This window comes from Elephas maximus, chromosome 19 (assembly GCF_024166365.1).
Source record: "Elephas maximus indicus isolate mEleMax1 chromosome 19, mEleMax1 primary haplotype, whole genome shotgun sequence".
NCBI lineage: Eukaryota > Metazoa > Chordata > Mammalia > Proboscidea > Elephantidae > Elephas > Elephas maximus.
In genome coordinates this window covers 20,178,318-20,198,976 of record NC_064837.1, presented here as the reverse complement: position 1 = coordinate 20,198,976, position 20,659 = coordinate 20,178,318, and the positions used below count along the sequence as shown (strand labels likewise).

The 20,659-nt window shown below is 51.9% G+C and overlaps 1 protein-coding gene across 4 annotated transcripts; it reads right to left on the bottom strand.

Annotated features, from left to right (window-relative positions):
* Nucleotides 1-1,786: 1,786 nt before the first annotated feature.
* INPP5K (inositol polyphosphate-5-phosphatase K) lies at nt 1,787-20,082 on the bottom strand. 4 transcript variants are annotated; one of them, XM_049858878.1, is made up of 13 exons: nt 19,748-20,082; nt 18,544-19,192; nt 17,706-17,813; nt 17,268-17,376; nt 13,998-14,114; nt 13,491-13,666; nt 12,800-12,911; nt 11,918-12,027; nt 4,902-5,088; nt 3,894-4,031; nt 3,578-3,661; nt 3,313-3,417; nt 1,787-3,118 (listed from the first exon to the last, which is right to left on the bottom strand). In XM_049858878.1, the coding sequence occupies exons 4-13, from the start codon at nt 17,298-17,300 to the stop codon at nt 3,059-3,061; spliced, it is 1,122 nt and encodes a 373-aa protein (XP_049714835.1). In that variant the 5' UTR covers nt 17,301-17,376; nt 17,706-17,813; nt 18,544-19,192; nt 19,748-20,082; the 3' UTR covers nt 1,787-3,058. The 4 variants fall into 4 exon arrangements, with proteins under 4 accessions (XP_049714835.1, XP_049714836.1, XP_049714834.1 ...); XM_049858879.1 differs by having other exon boundaries at nt 18,544-18,708; XM_049858877.1 differs by lacking the exon at nt 18,544-19,192.
* Nucleotides 20,083-20,659: the final 577 nt, after the last annotated feature.

Sequence of the window (20,659 nt, the reverse complement as noted above, 5' to 3'; positions counted from 1 at the left end):
GTGACCACTCCCCAAACCAGAGGCACATCCTCCCTTAACCAAGAGGGCCCACTAACAGGCACTGCCCCTCCTGCTTGTCCCCCCAACTTGCCTGCCTCCCACAGAAGCAGGTAAGCCCTTGAGCGTGAGAGGCCAGGGCTGTAGAGGGCTGACCATACTGGGCAGAGGGGCTTGGCAGGGAGACAGGAGGGCGCTATGAGGTCCCTTGTTCTATCCCCCGTCTCCAACTTCGGAGATTGATTCCTGGGTTCCCTGCATGTAGGCCACCTCTAGCCCTGTTTGCTCCTTACTTTTCAGTAGCACCCTAGCTGCCCCCCACCTCTAATGTTCCTGTTTTTCTATCTTTATTGTTGCTAAATCACAGCTGACACTTTCCTGGCCTGGGACTGAGCCCTCTGGTCTCCAGCCATTCCTTATAGGAAGTGAGAAGGGGGAAGTGGAGGGGGAAACCGACTTTTCCAGAGGGAGAGACTGGTATGGGAGGGGCTGGGGTCCAGTGGACCTGTGTGGGCCTCAGCAGCCCCACGGACAAGCACCTTTCCCCAGGCACCCTTTCCTTCCCTCCCCACAGCTTCCCCCGCCCAGGAAAGGCCAGCAAAGCTTTCTTCCTTCCTCCGGGAAGCACATCTATCCAGGGCAGTCTCATCCCGAAGGCCACACAATGGCCCTTATCAGCCATGGAGCCAAGCACAGAGACCAGTGCACACCAAGTCTCACTTATTTCCTGTTTCCACCCAGCAGTCAGGGCTGGGCCCAGAGCTGCCATATCCTGACTGGGGCCAAAAGGCGGGAGAGCACTCTCCCTTCCCTTCTCTCAGTCACTGCTGGACTCACCCCTCCCAGGGCAAAGAGGAGCTCTGCAACTTGGCAGGGGTAGGGGTGTGTGAAGATTTGAGGGCAGGAGAGGTAGGCATACTCCAGATGCAGGAGAAGAAATGGGGGGAGGACGCCTGGAGTCATGGGGCCAAGGCCTAGCCCCAGGGCTACAGTCATCAGAACAGGGCTTACAAAGGGGAGGTAGGTATATGAGAATATTGCGGGTCTACTACTTTTTTATTTTTTCAATTATTTTCTCATAATCATGAGTAGGTACATTATCTGTATTTTATAGACAACTAAGACCCCTACGAGAGAAGCAATGGAACCAGGGTCCAGGCTCCATTTCCATTTCTGCTACCACCATGATAACCACAGCCAACTGTGTGACTTTGGAGGCACATACCTCTTCTCTGAGCCTTGGTTTCCCCATTTGCCAAATGAAGGGTGCTATGTGGCAGTGACCATGATGGTTGTGCACGTGAGGAGCAAGGTAGACATGGCTCTGGGCTACCTCAGGTGTGAGTATGTTGGGGGCAGGTATAGAGGTTACCATGGGGAGAACTCAGCAAGAAAGGAACTGGGGTGGGGGAAAGTGGGCAAAGAGAAAAAGACAGTGACATTTGGAGAGCTTAACCCAGAAATAAGGCTCAAGACTAGGGGGTGAGGGGTGGAGGGTGAGGAGTGATGAACCACAGACAGCACAGCAGGCACCTTTTTCCCTGAGCCTTCTCAGTTCCAAGAAGCCCAACCTACTTCACAGCAGAGCAAACTAAGCATCCAACAGTGTAAGTGGTATGTCCTAACTGGGCCTGGGACCCAGGGGACCACCACCCAGAGCCTCGCCCCATTTCCATCTGGGCCACATATTCTAGTTTGCACCTGCGGGGCTCTTGTCCTTGGAGTCTAGCAGAGTCCCAGACTCACCATCCAAATGCCCTCCCACCACCATCATCAAGGAGTCACACAGGAGCGTAAACACCATGTTACTAATTATCCCCAATGCAACACAGAAAACAGACAGCATGGCCTGCCAAAAGTCAGGGGGACAGTTGTTGATACACGTGGCTCCCAGGGTGGAGTATGGATGGAGAGCAGCTGGGGAGACCATAAGTCTCAGGTTGCAGAATGGGTGTAACAGTCACAGAGTAGGCTCTCTGAGGTGTCTTCTGGAAGAAGGGCCACTGAGTCACCACTGGCCAGAGCAAGTGGTGGAAGTGGGGACAGGCCATGTCCGTGCAGCATCTGGAGAATGTTCTCTGAAGATCCCCAGAGCCATATCCTCCAAAATGTCCTGATCCTGGCTTTCTCCTGTCTACCCCTCCTTCTAGGTCCAAAGAGAAGATCTGTTTCTGCCCAGTGATTCCAGACAACGGTGAAGGGCAGATGAGCTGGAGCTGTCAAGGACCACCCCGGAAAAACTTGTGGCCACATCTCTACCACCTGCCCACGCTCACAAGAGGGCAGGCTGGATGCTGGGGCTTGCCCCACTGGCAGAAGCTAACCAGGTCCTTTCTGATTCTCTCTGCTTAGGCCCTGGAACTTTCTGGGCCAGTCTCCATGCAGGGGGCGACGAAGAAGGTTGTGCTGGCATAAAGAGCCTCACCAACCTGCTCACAAGCCCTATGGAAGAGCCTGGATAGTGGGGCCCCTCCATCCTGCCCACTTAGCCATACTGCTCCTGCTAAAGCAGGGAGCCCAGACCCTCTGCCCATCCCTCAGGAGGACAAGCAATGAGATGCCAAGACTTCTGGACCGTGATACTGCTTGTGCCAACTAGTCTATACAGCCTGTACAAATGTGAGCATCTCCCCTCCCAGGCAGCCCAAGGCCCTGGATGGCGTGACAAGAATGCATGCCCGTGCCAGATGGGGCATGTGCCTGGCAGACCAGCTTGGGCAGGACTGGAAGTGGGGGTGGGGTGGATCGAGAAATGAGATGCTGGCTGGACGGTCCTTCCCACGTCCTGTGGACTGTCCCCAAGTTTTCACTGTTGACAAACCAGCTGGTTTCACTTGCATCTCAGCAACAAAAACCTGTATTTGAGCAGCTAGTTCCAGAGATCTGGACTGGAAAGAGCAGAGACATCAGGTTAGAGCTCACTCTGGGAACTGAGTCAGGAACTGGAGGGTGCCTGGCTGCCTCCTCAGGGGGCAGGCTGGGCCCCCAGCACTCCTGGCAGTGGAAAGGCAGAGCTGGCTGCCAGCTCTGGCCTCCGCCCTGGATTAACTCCTATCCCAGCTCAGATCTGTAGACGGGCTTCACCCACTGCGTCCTCGCCAAAATAGGAACGGGGCTGGATCTGCAGGGAGAAAACAGGTGGTGAGCGGAAGGGGCAAGAGCAGGCTTCTCTCCATGCCTTTCCACTACTTCCATCCCTTAACTGATATAGCTCTATGGGTACCAGTTGGATCCAAGGCCTGTGGCCTTAGGGAATGCCACGATGGGCTCAAGTTCTCTGTTATACCTTGCCCTTACACCCACCAGCACCCTTACCTGGAAGGGTTTGCTTATCCCCACCACAGAATGTAGATTGTTGCTATAATAACAGAGGAGAAACTGATCCTCAGTCTCAGGGATATCATTGATGTTGATGTATACCTGGAGGGGAGGATAGACAGGAATGGGGTCAGTTCCATGGTCCTGGGCCCCAACCAGCTCACAAGTTACCCAACTCTGTTCCTTCCAAAAGGTGAAGCGGTGCTCAGGAGAGCCCGCATGCTGGGGATGTGAAATACCTGTCTCAGGAGGGGGCAGGTACCTGGTTCAGCCTGTCACTGATGGAGACCTCGTTGTCCCCAACCCAGACATAGGTCACGTAGTCATTTATGTGGCGCAGCCCCACCTGTGGGGGGGATCGGAGTGGTCAATGGTCTGGGCAGAAAAGGGACTTAGAGCAAGTCCTAAGGAGAGGAGGACTTCATTCCTGGGATTGGCCATCATACTGTATGCCACCACCCCCCAATGCTAGCCCTTGGGCAAACAAGGACCCCTGGAGTGGGTGAGGGTAAGCTTTCGGGAAAGACAAACCAGGGTATGTGTGGCTGATAGACTCCCTGTCTCACCCACCACATCACCTTGTACAGTCCAATCCAATCCCAGGGGCTGCAGTGGAAGTCTGGGGCCAAGGAGTAGCTGATCACCATGTCGTTCTCCATGGTCCACAGGCCCTCGGGCATCAGGGTGATCAGTGGGGCAGACAATAATGGCTTCATCTACACACAGGGGTGGGAAGAGGTTGAAATCCCTTAACATCAGTCCCCCATGAGGAGGCTCTCCTGTGCCTTTCCAATGTATCGGGGTCAGTGAGGAGAGGGGGCCACCCAGGGGGAATGGACACGGAACTCCACTAGGCTGCCCTGAAAAGTATCAGACCTTGGCTGGCTAGCTGGAAAGAAAAAGGGCCAAAGGCTTGTTGGCACGGCCAGTCCTGCCAGGGAGGACAGGGCTGAGAGCCAGGTGGGTAACACAGGGAGCCAAGTGCTGAGGGGTGAGGAGGGGGGTTGCTCAGAGGTTTAAGAAATAAGCTCGCAGGCTTCTAGGGTTCCTGACCCAAAGGCCCAGATCCAATTTTGCGGGAGCTGGGGGAGACTGGTGAGAGCAGCTATAGGAATTTGGAAGGGCACAATGGTATAAGGACAAACAAGCCGGTAGGAAAAGGCGAAGGCTGAATGGGCAGCCAGCAGCCTGAAGGAGGTGAACGCTGCCATGGTCATTAGATGGCAAGATACAAGGATGGAGAGAGCTCCTTTTGAAACTTGATCCAGGTAAGCTTAGGACAAATAAGAGAAAGTCCTACTTCACACAGTAGGTAATAAACCTAATGGAACTCATTAGCCCCTAGGGAAGTATGGAGAGGAAATGGAAACCTATTCACAAAGGATTTGAATGTGTTTTTGACAGACAAAGCCATCAACAGCTCCTAAGAAGAGCTGGGATACCTGACCTGGGAGGAAAGGCAATCATGTCCTCCTACAGTCTCCCTGGGGGATGAGCTGACATCAGAGTCCAGGGCTGGTGGGGTTTGGGGATGTGGCCCAGGATGGCTGGTCCTGTGCCACGTGCCGGGCGGCTTGGAAGTTCACCTCCAAGTCAAAGGTGCAGGTGACGGGCTTATGGTCACTGATGCAGTACATCATGTGGCTGACGTAGCTCCTCATAGACAGGGAGAAGTGAGGGACTGGCTGACTAGGAGTGTGGAGGCTGGCCTGGGGCTGCCGCTTCAACCTCCACAGGATGCGGTCGGTCCAGGCAGGCTTGCGTTTTTTCTCACTGGGGGTTGGGGACAGAATAGGGAAGAAGAAAGGGTTGGCATGAGAGCAGGAAGGCACTCCTAAAAGCTTGCTAGAACCCCAAATACCGGAGTCTCCCTGCTGGCCGTGAAACCCCCGGGCCAGAGTTGAGGTGAGCACCGCAGCAGGTGGGAGGGTGCCATCAGAATCAAAGGTACGCTGGCATTTGTCACCTCAGTCCAGCCCACGTTTTTATGAATCAAATTGTGACTCAGAAATATTCCATTTCAAAGCTTTGCTTCTTTCTTGAACATGAGCAGCAGCAGATCAAAGACGTTGATTTGAAATTTGCAAACAAAGAGCTTGAATTTGGCTTCCCCATATACTAAAGGTGTGAACTTTGGGAAAAGAAAAAGAAGGATTTATGGAGTGCTTACTACGTACCTAAGATCCACCACTGTCATTTGTTTATTACAGGTAAAGAAAGTGAGGCTTAGAAGGTGTTATGGATTGAATTGCATCCCCTCAAAATGTGTGTCAATTTGGCTGGGCCATAATTCCCAGTATTGTGTGGGTGTCCACCATTTTGTGATCTGATGTGATTATCCTGTGTGTTGTAAATCCTAACCTCTATGATGTTAATGGGGCAAGATTAGAGGCAGTTATGCTAATGAGGCAGGACTCAATCTACAGGATTAGGCTGTATCTTGAGTCAGTCTCTTCTGAGATATAAAAGAGAGAATCCAGCAGAGCAGAGACGGGCCTCATTACCACCAAGCAAGAAGGGCCAGGAGTGGTGCATGTCCTTTGGACCTGGGGCCCCTGCGCTAAGAAGCTCCAAATCAGGGAAAGACTGATGACAAGGACCTTCCCCCAGAGCTGACAGAGAGAAAGCCTTTCCCTGGAGCTGGCACCCTGGATTTGGACTTCTAGCCTCCTAAACTGTGAGACAATGAATTTCTGGTTGTTAAAGCCATTCACTTGTGGTATTTCTATTAATAGCAACACTAGAAAACTAAGACTGAGGGGAAGTAACTTTCCCAAAGTCACACAGATGCTAGAGGAAGCCAGGAGTCAAGGCCAGGCAGCATGACAACAGAGCATGTGCTCTTAATCACCATGCCAACCCCTCTTAGGCCTGTTTCCTAATCTGTGAAATAGAGATAATAATAGTAGTTACCTCTTAGGGTTGCTGAGATGATTAAATGACATAAAGTACATAAAATGCTTAGCACAGTGCCTGGTACAAAGCAAACACTCTGCAGACACTGGCAACTATATGATTCTTTTTTCTCAAGAGTAAACTGAGATCTGCTGTTCAATTACCAGCTTCCCTGAGGGCCATGAGACAGAGGCTGTACAACCCCTGGAGACAGGCGTGCCTTCCTCCTCTAGGTAACTAAAGTTACTCAAAGACAGGCAAGTCTCTGATCCCCGGCCCAGCTCTGCCCAAGCAGCTACAAGGACCTTCTCTAAGTCCATCTGGGCCCCCAGACCCTACCCTCCAAGTGGAGACCATCGGCCCTGAGTCCTGGAAGCGGTGATGGGAAGGACAGTGGATGTTTCTGGGTACTTCCCCCAGGTAGAGGCTCCTCTTTCTTGAATGAAGCCAAAGAATAGTAAAGTCTGATCAGATGACTCCCTACTTTAAACCTTTAAGAAGTCTTCGTTGCCTCCAGAATAAAGTTCAAGTCCCCAAGAAAGGCTTTTGAGGTGCTCAGGTGTCTGATCCCCAGTCCTACCTTGCTTCCCAACACCTTCCTGGACCCACCTCACTGTGGTGATTCTCACAAGCCTCTGGACCTTCTACTCTTGCAGTTTTTGCTCCCTGGAATGCCCTTCTTCATCTGGGAGAAGCCCATGTCCAACGTTGCCTTTGTCATAAAGCTGCTCCTGACCTCACCTTTCTACCCCCAAAGCATTTTCTACCAGTACTTATGCAATTATATTACATCGTAATTTTCTGTTTCCCAGTCAGCATATCAGTTTGTGTGTGAGCTCTGAAGGCAAGCACTGGCTCTTGGAGTCTCCTTTGTATCCCCAGCATTAGTACAGGGCCTGGGACATAGTAGGTCCTCAATAAACTACTTATAAAACCCAAGCAGGCTAAAAAACCCCAAACTCAGTCTCTCTATTCAAAAATACTCATCTGATCTAAATATGTAGTTTCATATACTTGTAATCAGTTTTAAATGCTATTTTTATATTCTATTTTATTCAATTGGTATTTTAAATAAACACTTTTGACACAGTGTCACTTTAGCAGCAATACAGTATTCCAACGATGGAGGCAGAATGGCATGGAGGAGGTCAACTCTGCCTCCAGAACTGGAGCCCAGCTGGAGGGACGCTTTGCCCTGTTAATTAAGAGCTATGTGCCCTTGGGCAAGTGACTTCACCACTCTAAGCCTCAGTTTCTTTACCTGTAAGATGGGGTGATAACAGCCCTCACTTCAAAGAGCCACTGTGAGGAGTAAATAAACTTAGGTGTGTCGAGGGGGTGGTCAAGAAGTGGTAACTGGCTAAACCACCATCTTCTCGTGGGCTCCTGGGGTGGTTTCCAAGCTTTCACTCTTCCCAGCGGGATTCAGAGGCCATCTGAATGTGGTATTCCCATCCCAGAGGTGACAGGTGTCGGATCCCTGAATCTGCCTTGGACGTTCAGGGCCTAGCAATGCTTAAAGCAGTACTGACCTAAACTAATGCACCGTTCTCTTCCAAAGCATTTCCCCCTCCTCGACTCCCCTATTCTGGTTAAGAGCCCACACTCCCTGTCACCATCAGGGCCCTTCCCAGTTTCCTGGCCATAGCCTGTCCCGCCTTCCTTCCAGCACCTCTCAGCCTGTTCCCTTTACTCTTTTTTCCACTGCCTGGCCCAAGCTCATCACTGAACATCTGTATTGCTCCTTCTTTTAATTGTGATTTACCAAGTCCTTATTATGCACAAGGAAACCCTGTGGTGTAGTGGTTAAGAGCTACGGCTGCAAACCAAAAAGTCGGCAGTTAGAATCCACCAGGCGATCTTTGGAAACCATATGGGCAGTTCTACTCTGCCCTACAGGGTTGCTATGAGTCCAAATCTACTCAACGGCAATGTTTTTTTTGTTTGTTTGTTTGTTATTATGCACAAGGCAACTGAGATTAAAATACACAGAATCTACAAGGAGCTCATGTCTGACAAAAGACAAGAAACAAGCAAAATAAATGTGCACAAATTCAGTACTCCATCTATTCTCCTAGTTCCCCATTTCTAATAATAACCATTGAAAACTGGGTCCTTCGGTGTGCCAGGCACTATGACAGTGCCTCAGAGACTATTCTAATTCTGCAGGCCAGGTCACATTTTTCCGCTACAGGCGGACACTTAGGCTCAGAGAGGTCTTCCTGTCCAGGTGGGAGCCAGACGCTTGCCCAGGTCGGCGGACTACAAAATCCATGTTCCATCCACCGTCTCCTGCAGCTTGCCCCACCTGTAATCCATCAGGGCAGCAAGAACTGCCTTTCAGCCTGCATCACCAGAGCGGGGCCTCGCTAATGCTTTTTGGCTGAATGGTTGTAATTTCGCACAAGAATTGTTTATGAAGATGAATTGGTATACTTTCTACTTTCAAAAAATTAAAACCAAGTAAGGTCACTATGAGTCGGAATCGACTCAACGGCAACGGGTTTTAGCTCTGCAAGATTCTAGAAAACTGAGAATTTACTGAACCAAAAGTAGTGACACGTTTAATTTCAGGGTCTGAAAGCATCTTTCCCATCAGCTCCCTGTAGATGGGTCTGTTTTTGAGGCTCACTGAGCTCTGGTTAACCTGTCAGGCACTTTAAGCCTCTGGGGCACAGACGGGACATAAGTCTTGACTAGATTGATCATAATCTCCTCTGCTCATCGTCAAGCAGAGTGACTGGGCTCCCAGTGTCAACTGTAACAAAACCCTCTTGCCAATCCCTGGCTTTAACAGGATTTCCCACCCTCAGCCCTTTCACCTGCCTCTGTAATGGAGCTGAACCCGTTTCTCATTACATCTTGGCTTGAGGACAGGATGGTGGCTGAGCAAAGCTGTGTACTGTGCCCTGCACACAATTCTCCCTCAGTCACTTTGTACAGCTGGGACAGGCCAGGTTCCTGGCTGGGTCAGGCTCCACCCTCATGGTGCCTCTCATCAGGGCTGCTGACTGATCATAATATCTGCCCAACTCCTTTCTGCCAAACTTCACTGCCTCCTTCAAAATACTCCCCATGACGGCAACTGTGATTGACCCCTGCTGGCCCTGGCTGCCAGCCTCTTTCCAACCTCCTTCGGCATTTCCATGCGGAGTTCTGGGAACCTTCTACTGGCCAACTCCTGGGCTTAACAGTGTTTATTTCGATCTGTTGCCATGGGTGGGTCCCTCTACTAGACTGGCTGGATTAGTGTCTTCTCCTTTTGTCTTCTTAGGCTCCCCATTCAAACATGTGCCAGGCACTGTGCTACACACCAGGGATGGTATAAATCAGATCACCTCTGCTCTCCAGGCACTCAGAGTACAGTAAGAAAAGCACGCTGTGTCTTAAAGGCAACACTGGAAGCAGAGTGTGTACAAGGCACAGAGGCAGCATGAGGGCAGGAGAGAAGCTCCCTGTCACTGAGACCGGGGAAGGAGGCTTCCCAGCAGAGATGGTGTCTGACTGGGTTTTCGACCAGTCTGATCAGACAGCGATGTCTCTGTTCCCCGTGTTGGGCTAAGGCCCTGCCCACTGCAGGAACGCCCAGCTGCCTGTGGACCCTGGCTCCAGTCCAGAATATTTCAGTTTTGATGTCCCCCTGTAGTGTCCCCTCCTCCTGCCCAGACATGCCTTCATTTCCTGGGCCCCAGACAAGGAGAGGCAGTACTGAAAGCTCATGGGTCTGGGATCATACAGACTTCAGTTCAAATTCTTGCTGGATTACTTACTCTGTTACCACCTTACTCAGATAGTCTCTGAGACTCGGTTTCTTTCTTTGTAAAAAGTCAGTAATAACAGTGTTTACTGAGGGGGGACTTGGTAAGAATTAAGTAAACTGATGCCTGTAAAGCCCTTTGCACAATGCCTGGCACATGGTAATTGCTCGATAATGTCACTCACAATGAGGAAATGTGGAAATTGGTATCGGCCTCCTCCTGAGCCAGCGTTTGCTGCCCCGGTCTTGCCCTCCTTTTTGCTGCGGCTGGCAAGACTGGCTGTGAGTTCTGAGGCACTGTTGGCTAGGAGAAAGCACTGTGGGCCACAGAGTCCAGAGAATGAAGTGTGAGTCCCAGCTTTTCCGCTCCCTAGCTGAGCCCCCTGCAGAAGTCCCTTAGCCTTTCTACTCACTGTCAGCCCCTGCCAACTCCAGATCCAGACCCAGCTGTTTGCAATGAATGTCCAGTCTCTGTGGTCTCCCTATCATATCCCAGGGCAAAGGGACACACATGGCTAGATGGTCCATCACCAGCTTTCTTCCTGATGCAAGCAAGGTTTAGAAGTCAACTAGTAAAGGGTCCCAGACCCCAAGGCTCCAGTCTGTCCCCTCAAAGCCTCCTATTTCCCGTGACTGGTTGGGAAGACTGGCAGTCTCCCTGCAGCTGTGGATGTGGTCCAGCCTGCCAGCTACAGCATGCCCTCTTAACTCCTTCCTGCCTGCTCTATTGCCCAGGCTGGGCCCTGTCCTCAGTGTTCAGTGCCTCCTCTTATGTGGAATGTCCTAGCTGTGACCCCACTCTGTTTTGTTCCATACTCCTGAAATGACTCACCCTCTCCTCCTTCCTTGGCGGGAACATTTTGGTTCTGCCATACCACTTCCAACACCGGGCCTGCAACTCTGCCTCTTATTCTGACCTGGCTGTGGGGATACCTACTCATCCCCTAAATGCCCAGAGGCCTGGATAGCCCTACAGCCACCGCCTTCCTAAGACAGTCCTGCTGGAAGGAAGCAGAGTTGCCTGCCATAACACAGAACGAGTTCTTCTTTTTTTCTGCAAAGAGATTATGGTCCCTGTCCTAAATCGAGTCAGGACCTGTTGCGAGAGCTGCTTTTGTCCCCCTGCTTCAGCCCCAGTTTTGGTGGTTACCTGGCCCCTTCTCGGCTTCTTAAAAAGGGTTTTAGTAAAATTACCACCTGAAAACATGAATCTAAAAATAACAACAGCAGTTATCAATGATGCGTATGGGTGCCAGGCACTGGGCTTCACATATGCAAGTCTCATTCAACTGTCAACCCCATGAGGTGGGTATTGTTACCATCCCCATTTCATAGATGACAAAACTGAGGCTTAAATACCTTGCCCAAGGTCATACAGCTAATGAAGTGCAGACCTGTGCTTCTAACTACCAGATGCGCTATCTCTGTTTTGTCCCCCATAAAGGTCTTCACTGAATACTATTTCATCTTCCCACACATTTCCTGACCCACTGACAAGCCAGGGCTAGAGGGCTTAATACCATTAACTGGCTGAGCTGAGCTTTCTGCCCCCGGTGTGGGCTCCAGAAGGTCCTGCAAAGTGGGGACAGGGGTTCCCAGGATGTTGAAGTGCAGGCCCTCCAGAGACAGAAGTCCGCTGACTCCGCCCTTTCTCCTCTGCCCTTGTCAGCACCACCTCCCCGTCCTGCTTTCTCTGAGGCCCATCTGGGCCAGCGCCCACAGACAGCATCTCATGAGGGGAGCAGAAGGCACCACTCCAGAGAGGTGCCGGCTGTATCTACTCCTTTTTCCCTGACACTTTTATTCTGAGGCAGCTCTCACTGCCACTAGGACTGACACAACCCCATTTCCTGGGCCTCCTGGCCCTTATCTTAAGCATGCTTACTTCCTCCTCACAGGCTAATTCCAGAGCCATGGCCAGCTGAGTCCCTCCTGGCAGGGCCTTCTCACCTGGTGTCATAGTTGCTGGAGTTCCTGTCAAATTTGTAGGTGGGTGGGAAGAGCAGGGGGCCCTCCTGGAACTCTCGGAGCAGTGGGTCACGTTTCTTCGCAATGCTGAGCTGCAGAGAAAAACATAGTCCCCATCTCCTAATAGTTCCGACCCAACGGCCCAGCACCACACTCATCAAGGGATCACGCATGCCATATGAGTGGGGCAAGGGTCCAGCGACACCTCTCCACTTCCTCACTGCCCCATGGCAGCCTCAGCTCACCCCTTCCCACCCCGGGAGAGTGGCTGAACCCTTTTGAAAACATTATCCCACAGTCCCGGGGGAGGCAGCTGCCTGCCATTTCCCAGTCCTGGACTATAGGGACCATGTTTTGAATTCCACCTCTCTAGGAGCCACTAGCAGGCACGTGTCAGAGGGGAAGAAAGCTGGGGTAGCCAGGGTCCCCCATAGGGGTACTTTCTTGTCCTTCAGGAGGCAAGCAAGCCTGGGATGGGAAAGATGACATGACAAGGTGGGTATTTAACAGCTCAGGAACTTGGCAGTTGGCTGCTCAAAGGAGGGAGGCAGAGATGAGGAGGCAGGGATGCAAGTGGGCTGAAGCATGGTGCAGGGCCATGACAGGCCAAAGGCCTTCTCACTCCCTATTCTAAACACACCCAGCAGCTGTACCCTAGCTCCTGCAGGTGAAGGCCAGGTACTGACAGTACTGGCTGTCCTACCTCCAGGTGCAAAGCCTGGTAGACTCTTCCCTGCCCAGGAATGGGGACTTCTGAGGCTGGGAAAGGCAAACAAACCCTGGGGAATCTGAGCCACTCTCCCCACCCGTCCTGTCAGATCACGGGCTCAGACCACCCCCCGGGACCCTCCCCTCACTCCATACCTGGTCCTTCTCCCACAGTTCACCGTAGCACCGGTTTTTTATGGATTCTCGAACAAAGTGCAACCCAAAGTCCTCGATTCGAAAGTTCATGTCTCCGAACCAGAGAATGAGGCTTCAGAAAGAAAGGAGGGCAGCCTGAGGGTTTGTGATGAATTCAGAAAAGGGAGGAGTAACAGGCTGCTCAGACCTGCTCAACCCAGGGGCTGCTGGAGAGTGGAAAGCTCCAGGGGGCAGGTGAGAAGCCAGATGTTAGAAGAGCATCAGGTGGAGACAGGGCAGGGGCCCAAATGGACTGTTCTCATGGTTCCTGTACCACCATTCAAGCCGAAGAGACCAGCCAGAGGGGCAAGTGGCAAATATGGAGCAAACTGCAGCTCTCCCTTAATTGGCCACCAGGGAAGGCTCAGAAACAGCCCTTCAGGTGACCTCAGGAGCCACAAGAATCTTGACCTGGGATGTTCAGAAGCGTTCATGGTTTCTAGCCAGGGCAGATGGACTAGAGGAAGGGGAAAGGGATCCCAGAGCCCAGTCAGGCAAAGCTGGGTCAGAGGGGAAGACGTGGCATCAGGAAGGGGCTGGGAGACAGAGCACAAGCTGACTCTGGCTGGGGAGCGGTGACTGGGGAGAGGATGCTAAACTGGGTTGGCGTAGGGGAGAGGGCAGAGGTGGAAATCGGCAGCTCTGCGCTCACTCGTGGTCCAGGATGTTGGGGATATCATGTTCTTCAAAATTCTGCATCTCTAGGATCCGGTCAAAGTGCTCTAGCCGCTGGTCATTGTTGGCCAGGTGTGGGGGCAGGTGGCAGTTGATGATGCTGACATAATAGCCGTAAAGCTTCAGGCAGATGTTGATGCCCCCTTTGTTCCCCTGGTAGGACAGGTGGGCAGAAGAGTGGGAAGCTGCTCTGGGTTGGACACACCTTTCTTTCCCCATCCTAGACCCGAGGGGAGGTAATCTCACCTCCCCTAGGCCCTCCAAGGGCCAGACACTCAGCTTTGCAGGGTAATCTCTCATTCAGAGCTCAGCTCACCCAGACTAAGGTCTCAGGAATGAGCTTGCAGGGCAATGGCCTGGAGACAGTGCAAAGGTTCATTTCCCCCTTTTTTCTATTTGCCTGGCTCTAATGCATCCAGCCCTTCCCAGCCCAGGCACAGGAGGCCTTCCCGGCTTGTGACTCAGACAACAGCTCAGTCCTTACCCAGTATCCAAAGAGGCCAGTGGGGGTGGATTTGGTAGAGAGAATCTGGATAAAGGGCAAATGCTGATGCTTGGCAAAGACCAGTAAGAGGAGCCCCTGCATGCGGACACAGGAGACCTGCAGAAGAGCGGGAGCAATGGTCGTTCACTGAACTGACAGGCTGAGTGCCTCCCTGCCAGGCCCTGCACTGCAGGTGCCACAGAGCCCTGAGACACACACAGTGCCCTGGCCCAGGGTCGATGCTATCCCAGTTTCAGCCTCCGTGTTTCACTCCTTTCCTCTCCTCATCTGCCAGATCACGCATTCTGGGAACTGAGCAGGTTTCAGTTTCACCTCCTGGGCGTGGGGAGGAGGGGAGAGTGGGCCAGGACACCCTGCCAACAGCAGGGCATTACTCTTCATTCCTCGCCCAAGCACGTCTACTGCGCGCCTCTCACCACTGCCCTTCTGAGATCCTCCAGGTACTCTGGGCTGCCACTTGAGCTGGCAGGGCCTCAAGGAGAAATGTGGCTATTCAGGAGCGTGCTAAGGAGGCTTTGAAGTTAGCACGATCCGGGTTCAAATCCCGGCTCTGACTTAGTATTTGATACTGAACGTATTTCTCAGTCTATTTTCTCACTGATGAGCAGAGATAGTACTACTGCATAGATCTTAAAGGGGATTAACTGGTAGCTGTTATTTTTTGGTTCAAGGACTCTTCAAAGTAAACACAGGGAAGGAACATGAAAGAAACTTCTAGGTGCTGGAAATATTCTGTATCTTGATTTGGCTGGTGGTAATGTGGGTGTGTACGTATGTAAAAATCCATCAAACTGTACACTTAATATCTGCACACTTTCCTGTACACATTATACTTAAAAAAAAAAAAACAAAAAACAACTTTAAGTAAATGCTCCCCTCACAAATAACGATAGGCTGTGGGCTGGTGGATATTCATGATGGTAACGCAGAGTGGGTGACAGTGAGTACAGAGGATGTGTGTTTGCAGGTTGGTGAGAATAGCTAATATCTACTGAAACGTTTTATACGCATTATTTCATTTAACTTCCCAGGCCAAGCCTGTAGGAATCATTGTAATGTTTCACAGATGAGGGAACTGAGGCTCAAGGAGGTTAAGGAACTAGCAGGATGACCTGGCAAGCGGCATCAGAGGAGGAGGACAGCCCAAATTCCCACCGTCTGAGGCCATGGGGGTGGGCTGGGGAAAGGCCATAGCCAGTGACCCTCCTTCTTAGGCTCAGGCTGTCTACACCCACCACCCGAGTAGCTGTTTCCGGAGCACGAGGTATAGAGGCCAAGGAGGAAATCCCCGGGTGGGAAGCGTGTACTGGGGCCTTCCAGGAATTATGCAACATGATCCCACAGGCCAGGGAGTCCTGGCACAGTGGAGCAGTCAAAGCAGGGGGAACCCCAAACCCAAGACTGAGTGGGGGGGTGGCAGAACCTGTGGTTGGGTGAGGTTACTAAAAAATTTATCCTAAGCCCCTCCTCCTGCCTTCTCTCCCTCCCATTCACAGGCTTCTAAGACAAGGGAAGTGGAAGAAGGGGTGGAATATGAGGAACCGGCTCCCAGGGTCAGGATCAGAGGTAGGGAACTGATCGAGACTCAGGAAGAGTTTTGAGCTTAATCCTCACCCATAGAGCAGGTGTGGGCTACTCAACTCCACCGAAAAGGGACCAGTCCACTCTGTTAAGGAACAGGGATGGAGGATGGAGGATGGGGTTGCGGCTGGGCAAGATCAGACTGGGAGAAAGGGCGGGGCTAGCGGAAAGGCAAGGCAACTTCTAGCGGAAGTCCCAGTAAAAGGAAATGAAGGAGGAAGAGCTAGGGAAGGGATTGGACGGAGGTGGCTGGGAGTCCAGGAGCAGGCAAAGGGGTCAGCCTCTAGCTTCTCAACCTACGTTCGGTAAATCCCCACTCAAAGAACAGGCTGCAAACAGGGCTCTCCTTTCCACCCTGATTCTTGGCTGGAGGAAGGAGAGGCATTCGCTCTGGGTCCCAGGACCTGAGGCTGGCCCTCTAAACTCAGGAGGCTGCAAGGATGGAATGGGTTGTATCCCTGCCACAGCTGAGCTAATTTCCTTGGCTCAGTTCCATTCTGTCGGTCCCCTCCCAGTCAGCCAAAGCACAAGGCCTGCAGCCCTGGGAGGGGAGTAGGTGGTGAGAGAGAAGGAGTTTTGCCCTCCCCAGAAGATCTAGCTCCAAATCCACAGGAAGAGGTCTCTGAGTTTGATTTGGAGAAAACCAAGTGCTCAGGGGCTGGTAGTTTCTAGGACCAAGGCTTGTCTTCCCTCCTTCCTCTTTGTACTCAGGCCAACTAGTGTAATGGAATCATCCTGTGTGGGCCAGAAGAAGCCCACCTAGGGAAGGGAACAGGGAACTGTGGTGTTTCCAAGAAGCACCCTAGTAGCTGCATTAAATGGGAGCGTGTTTCATTGCTCTGGTGTGCAGGGCAGAAACAAAGAGCTGCCAGCCTATAGCCTTCGTGTGGATTCATTTGCCTATGATCCAAATATTTCCAAAGTATACTTGTCCCTCAGCCTGAGAACCTTTTCCTCCACACCTATCTCCCTTTCCCTAACCTTGGGGCCCTGAGAAATCGAGGTATATGTCCCCTATGACGGGAGGACACCCTCTGCCACCAGCAGGCTAGCCATGGGATACCTGCCAGCCTTAAAGCTCAGGAGTATAGCTATAAAGCACAGTGGTTAAGAACACAGGTTACGAAGTTTGAAAGAGAGATTCAAATTCCAGATAGCTTGTGTGGCCTTGGGCATGTGATCTCTGAACCTTGGTTTTATCTGTAAAATATCCCTATTTCAAGACGGTTGTTAAGATTTTTACATAAAGTATATAAAGTGCTTACTTACAATGCTTAACACAAAGTAAGTTTGATAAATGGTAACAATTATTATCACACTCAGAGATTTCAGGCTAGGTGTGAGCAGAGACTGGAGGCTAGGGGTAGGGCAGGTATTACGGTGTTCACACGCTTTGCTGCACTTCCCCTAGGAATTCTCCGAACCTGAAAAATATCAAGGTATTAGACTAGCCCCTTGGGCCTCACTCAGTTCCAGCTGCTCTGGAAAGCCACGAGGCAGGCAGGAGCCTTGTGGAGCCAAATGCAACCAAGATTTAAATCTCTAAATAAATGTGAAGCAGCATGAAAACCTGAGCGGGAATAAGAGGAACACATCAGACCAAATGACTGGGGGTTAGTGACAAGTGGTGGGGCACATTTCCCTATCACCAATGAACTTGTAAGTTACCTTGACGAAGTTCAGAGGGGAAAGCACATCCATGAAGAAACTGCTCCATGGGTCTTCAAAGGCAGTATCATAAAGAAGGCTCCTGATCCCACAGTTCGTTTCCTGCAAACTGACCACCCCAGGTCAGAGGCTCTACCCCTGGCCTGGAGGGTACTGCTTCTGCCACACTTAGCCCTACCCTCACTAGACTTTTAAGTCCTGGGTTCTGATGACCATGGTCTCTTCCTCCCCTGGCTGTGGGTCTCCATCCCCTTGTCATTGCTGACCCAGGACAAGAGACATGGACCTGACCCGATGCAGGCTGAAAGCTTCTAGCCTTCAGACTCCAGAGTGTGGGAGGACAGGTTACAGCGGTTCCCCACAGGGACAACTTGTGAATGGTTGGGCTCACCTGACCTCAGATCTAGGGGTGGGTGAAGGGGCCCTGCAGACACCTACCCAATAATATATATGTCCAGATTCAGGTTCTGGTTGTTCAGCTGAAGAAGGTCATTGAGGTCTAGTGGGGGTGCTGCAGAGGCCACGTTCCACGTCACAACGTGTATGCTGTGGAGGGGATGCAAAGGGAAGTCATGGAAGAAGGAGGATAAGACCTTGTCCAGGAAATGGGAAGGGGTGCAGGCCTGTTAATGCTGCACCACAATCCAGTGCACTTATAAAGAAGAAGGTGAGATTCTGTATCGAGCAGTGGGAATAGGGGCAATGAACAAGCTTTTGTTGTTTTTTACCTCTGTCTCTTGAGGCAAGAAACCCTCACTCTGAATAACTCCTCCACACAGGCCTACAGCTGCTCACACCTGGGAGCACTGGGGCTGCTGGCACTAGTAGAGCTATCAAAGGGGGCCCAAGGTTTCTGGGTCAGGCATGGGAAGAGGTGGGATTTGCAGGAAGAGATGGAATTTGTTGATTCCATCAGCTCTACGAGCCATTCAAACCTCAGCAATCATGGCTCAGGCAGCAACTGCCCACCCTCACTTTCTCAACCTAAGGATTTCTGAAACCACCAGGAAGATCCTGGAGGCTCTATTTTCACCTGTGAGAGGCCTCGACACTACAAAGACAGAAAAATTTAAAAAAGCACAGCAACAACATACATATATTCCCTTCCTCACTGCTTCCTAGCAGATACTTGGAGCACAACCAATTCTGCCAAGTACTGCATGGGGCCTAAGGAAAAACCAAGTAACAGGTTTCTCAACATCTCTCTAAAGAGTCTACCCTCCTTTGGGAAAAGTCATCATCTGGGTAACATTCTCCACCTCAACTTCATACGAACCCTTGGGAAGCAACAGCACTAAGTCAGCAACTCTCAATGACACTGGATCGCATCAGAGGCTCAGGAGAAGGCAGAATTGGTGATCTCTTTAACCGAATTGTCACAGCAACACACCAAGGAAGCCCCAGGCTGTGCTGAGTACAGAGCAGACAGGGGCTGCAAATCCTGCAGAGACCGAGAATAGCCATCAAGCCCCATGAGTTCTAGAGTGTCCACACCATGAGGAGAACCTGCAGCAACTGAAGACCTAGAATGGGACTGGGTACTGGGGGGTGGAGAGGTGGGAGAAAAGGGCAGGATATCACAAAACACCTCTTTTCCGCAAAACCCTGTTCTTGAAGGTCCATGTTCTAAAAAGCAAAACTTGAAAAAACCGTTAGCCTTCTTAAAGCAACTTCCTGCCCCTCCCTATGAACACAAAAAGCAAAACACAAACTACCTCCCCAGGCACTCTGCCCGGCGTAAGTGCTTCATTTGTTTACCATCTCCCCCTGCTGTCCAGCAGAAGATTAAGAAGGGTTGCCCTTTAACTCAAAGGCTCCTTGTATTCTCAGGATTCTGCTTCTAAGTGGAAACAAGAGCACAGCTTGGGATTTCCTGCCCCAGTTCTCAGGTCCGACGATTCAGCAGCAAATCCTTGCATTGTGACCTGCACCAAGTGAGTGATTAGCGTTGTTCCCCGGTGAGAAGAGGCACGGGACTAGGCTGCATTACTTTACTAAAGGATTTTATCTAAATCTGCACATTTCAGGAGGTCACAAGCAGATTAGACAGACCCCATGATGTATGCGCTGATCGAAAGTTAGGGCACGATTTCTGCTCTAGGGCTGAAAGGAGATGCCTTGTTATGTCTTTAAGTTCAAACAGCCCAAGACGGCTGCCTCCTCCAAAGGCCACCTGGGACACCTGCTTGGGGCGCCCCAGTGAGAATGAACTCGGAAGCCTGAGTTTAGAGTGGGCACGGGACTCGTGTCCAACACAGCCCTCTCAACAATGGCCTGGGAGGGTTTGGGAGAGAGACAGTTATCAGAGAAACAGTTGGACGGAAAGCCGCCCATGGGTCAGGCAGCCTCTGAACCAGAAGCAACCAGTAGGACCGTCCCCTTCCCTCTCGGCCTGGGTCCGCCCCCAGATCCACTGCCCCGACAGGGTCTGGGGGAGCGACCCCGCCCAGAGCAGGCACGCCTACAGCAGTCTGCCTCACCTGAGCTTCCTGCCTCTCGGCTCGGTCGGTTTCAGCAGGTCCACGGCCGCCATCGTCCATAGGCAGTGGCGCGGCAGGCTCCCGTTTCCCCAATCCTACCCCGTCCTGGCGCGACCAGCCTCTCCGGCGTCAGACCCCGGAAAACTCACTCCGGCTCGAGTGTTTTTCTTCCGGATTCAGAACCTCCGCCTCGGCTTCCGTAAGAGGCGGGTCTTGAGCGCACCGAGGGCTCTGGGTGGTGCGGCTCCGTGAAGGAGGCGGGACTCTCCGACCAGCGCGAAACGGTGAAAGGCTGCGGGGTGAGGGCCTTAGGGGATCATGGGACGTAAGAGGCATGTCCATCTGTCATCAGAGCAAGACGCAACACTGCCCCACCCGGCATACCGGTGTGTGGTAGACGCCGCCGCCCGGAACACATCTCTCGGCGGTCCGCAGCGCCCGGAACGCCGTGCGCCAGGCCGGCCGGCATCGTCTTCCGGCGGAAGCCGCCGCCGCGCCCGCACGAGAATCCTCGAGCCGCTGCTGCCCACGTTGGCTTTTCCGAGGCTGGTGGTCCCTTTCGCTAAAGATGAAATCTGAGGTCGCTGACCTCTGTGCTGTCTTTCCTCCCGTTTCCCAACGCCCAGAGACCTAAATGATGAGGGCGGCGAGGTAGTCTAGCCACTGTCTTACCTGCAGCCCAGTATCTTCCCCATCAACTACAGGCAGTTTCCCCAGTTATCACGTTGATCAAGCTCCTCCATTCTTAGTTCTCATGCTCTACTCCCACTTTCAAGTGTTTTACGCTTTTGAAACTCATTGGGTTACTTCTTGCACGTGGGACATTTTGGGGCTCCTGGACTCTTAGAAAATTAACCATCAATGAATGAAAAACAAGTCACCACCTCTAAGACCAGACATATAAAATTAAGA

Excerpts from the sequence above, each read along its gene's own strand:
- INPP5K (XM_049858877.1), bottom strand. The coding sequence starts at position 19,800 with ATGGCGGCCGTGGACCTGCTGAAACCGACCGAGCCGAGAGGCAGGAAG. Across the intron at positions 5,089-11,917 it reads TCCAGCAACTATGACACCAG|TGAGAAAAAACGCAAGCCTG; the intron begins GTGAGAAGGCCC and ends CCCAACCCCCAG. Across the intron at positions 3,119-3,312 it reads GGATAAGCAAACCCTTCCAG|ATCCAGCCCCGTTCCTATTT; the intron begins GTAAGGGTGCTG and ends TTCTCCCTGCAG.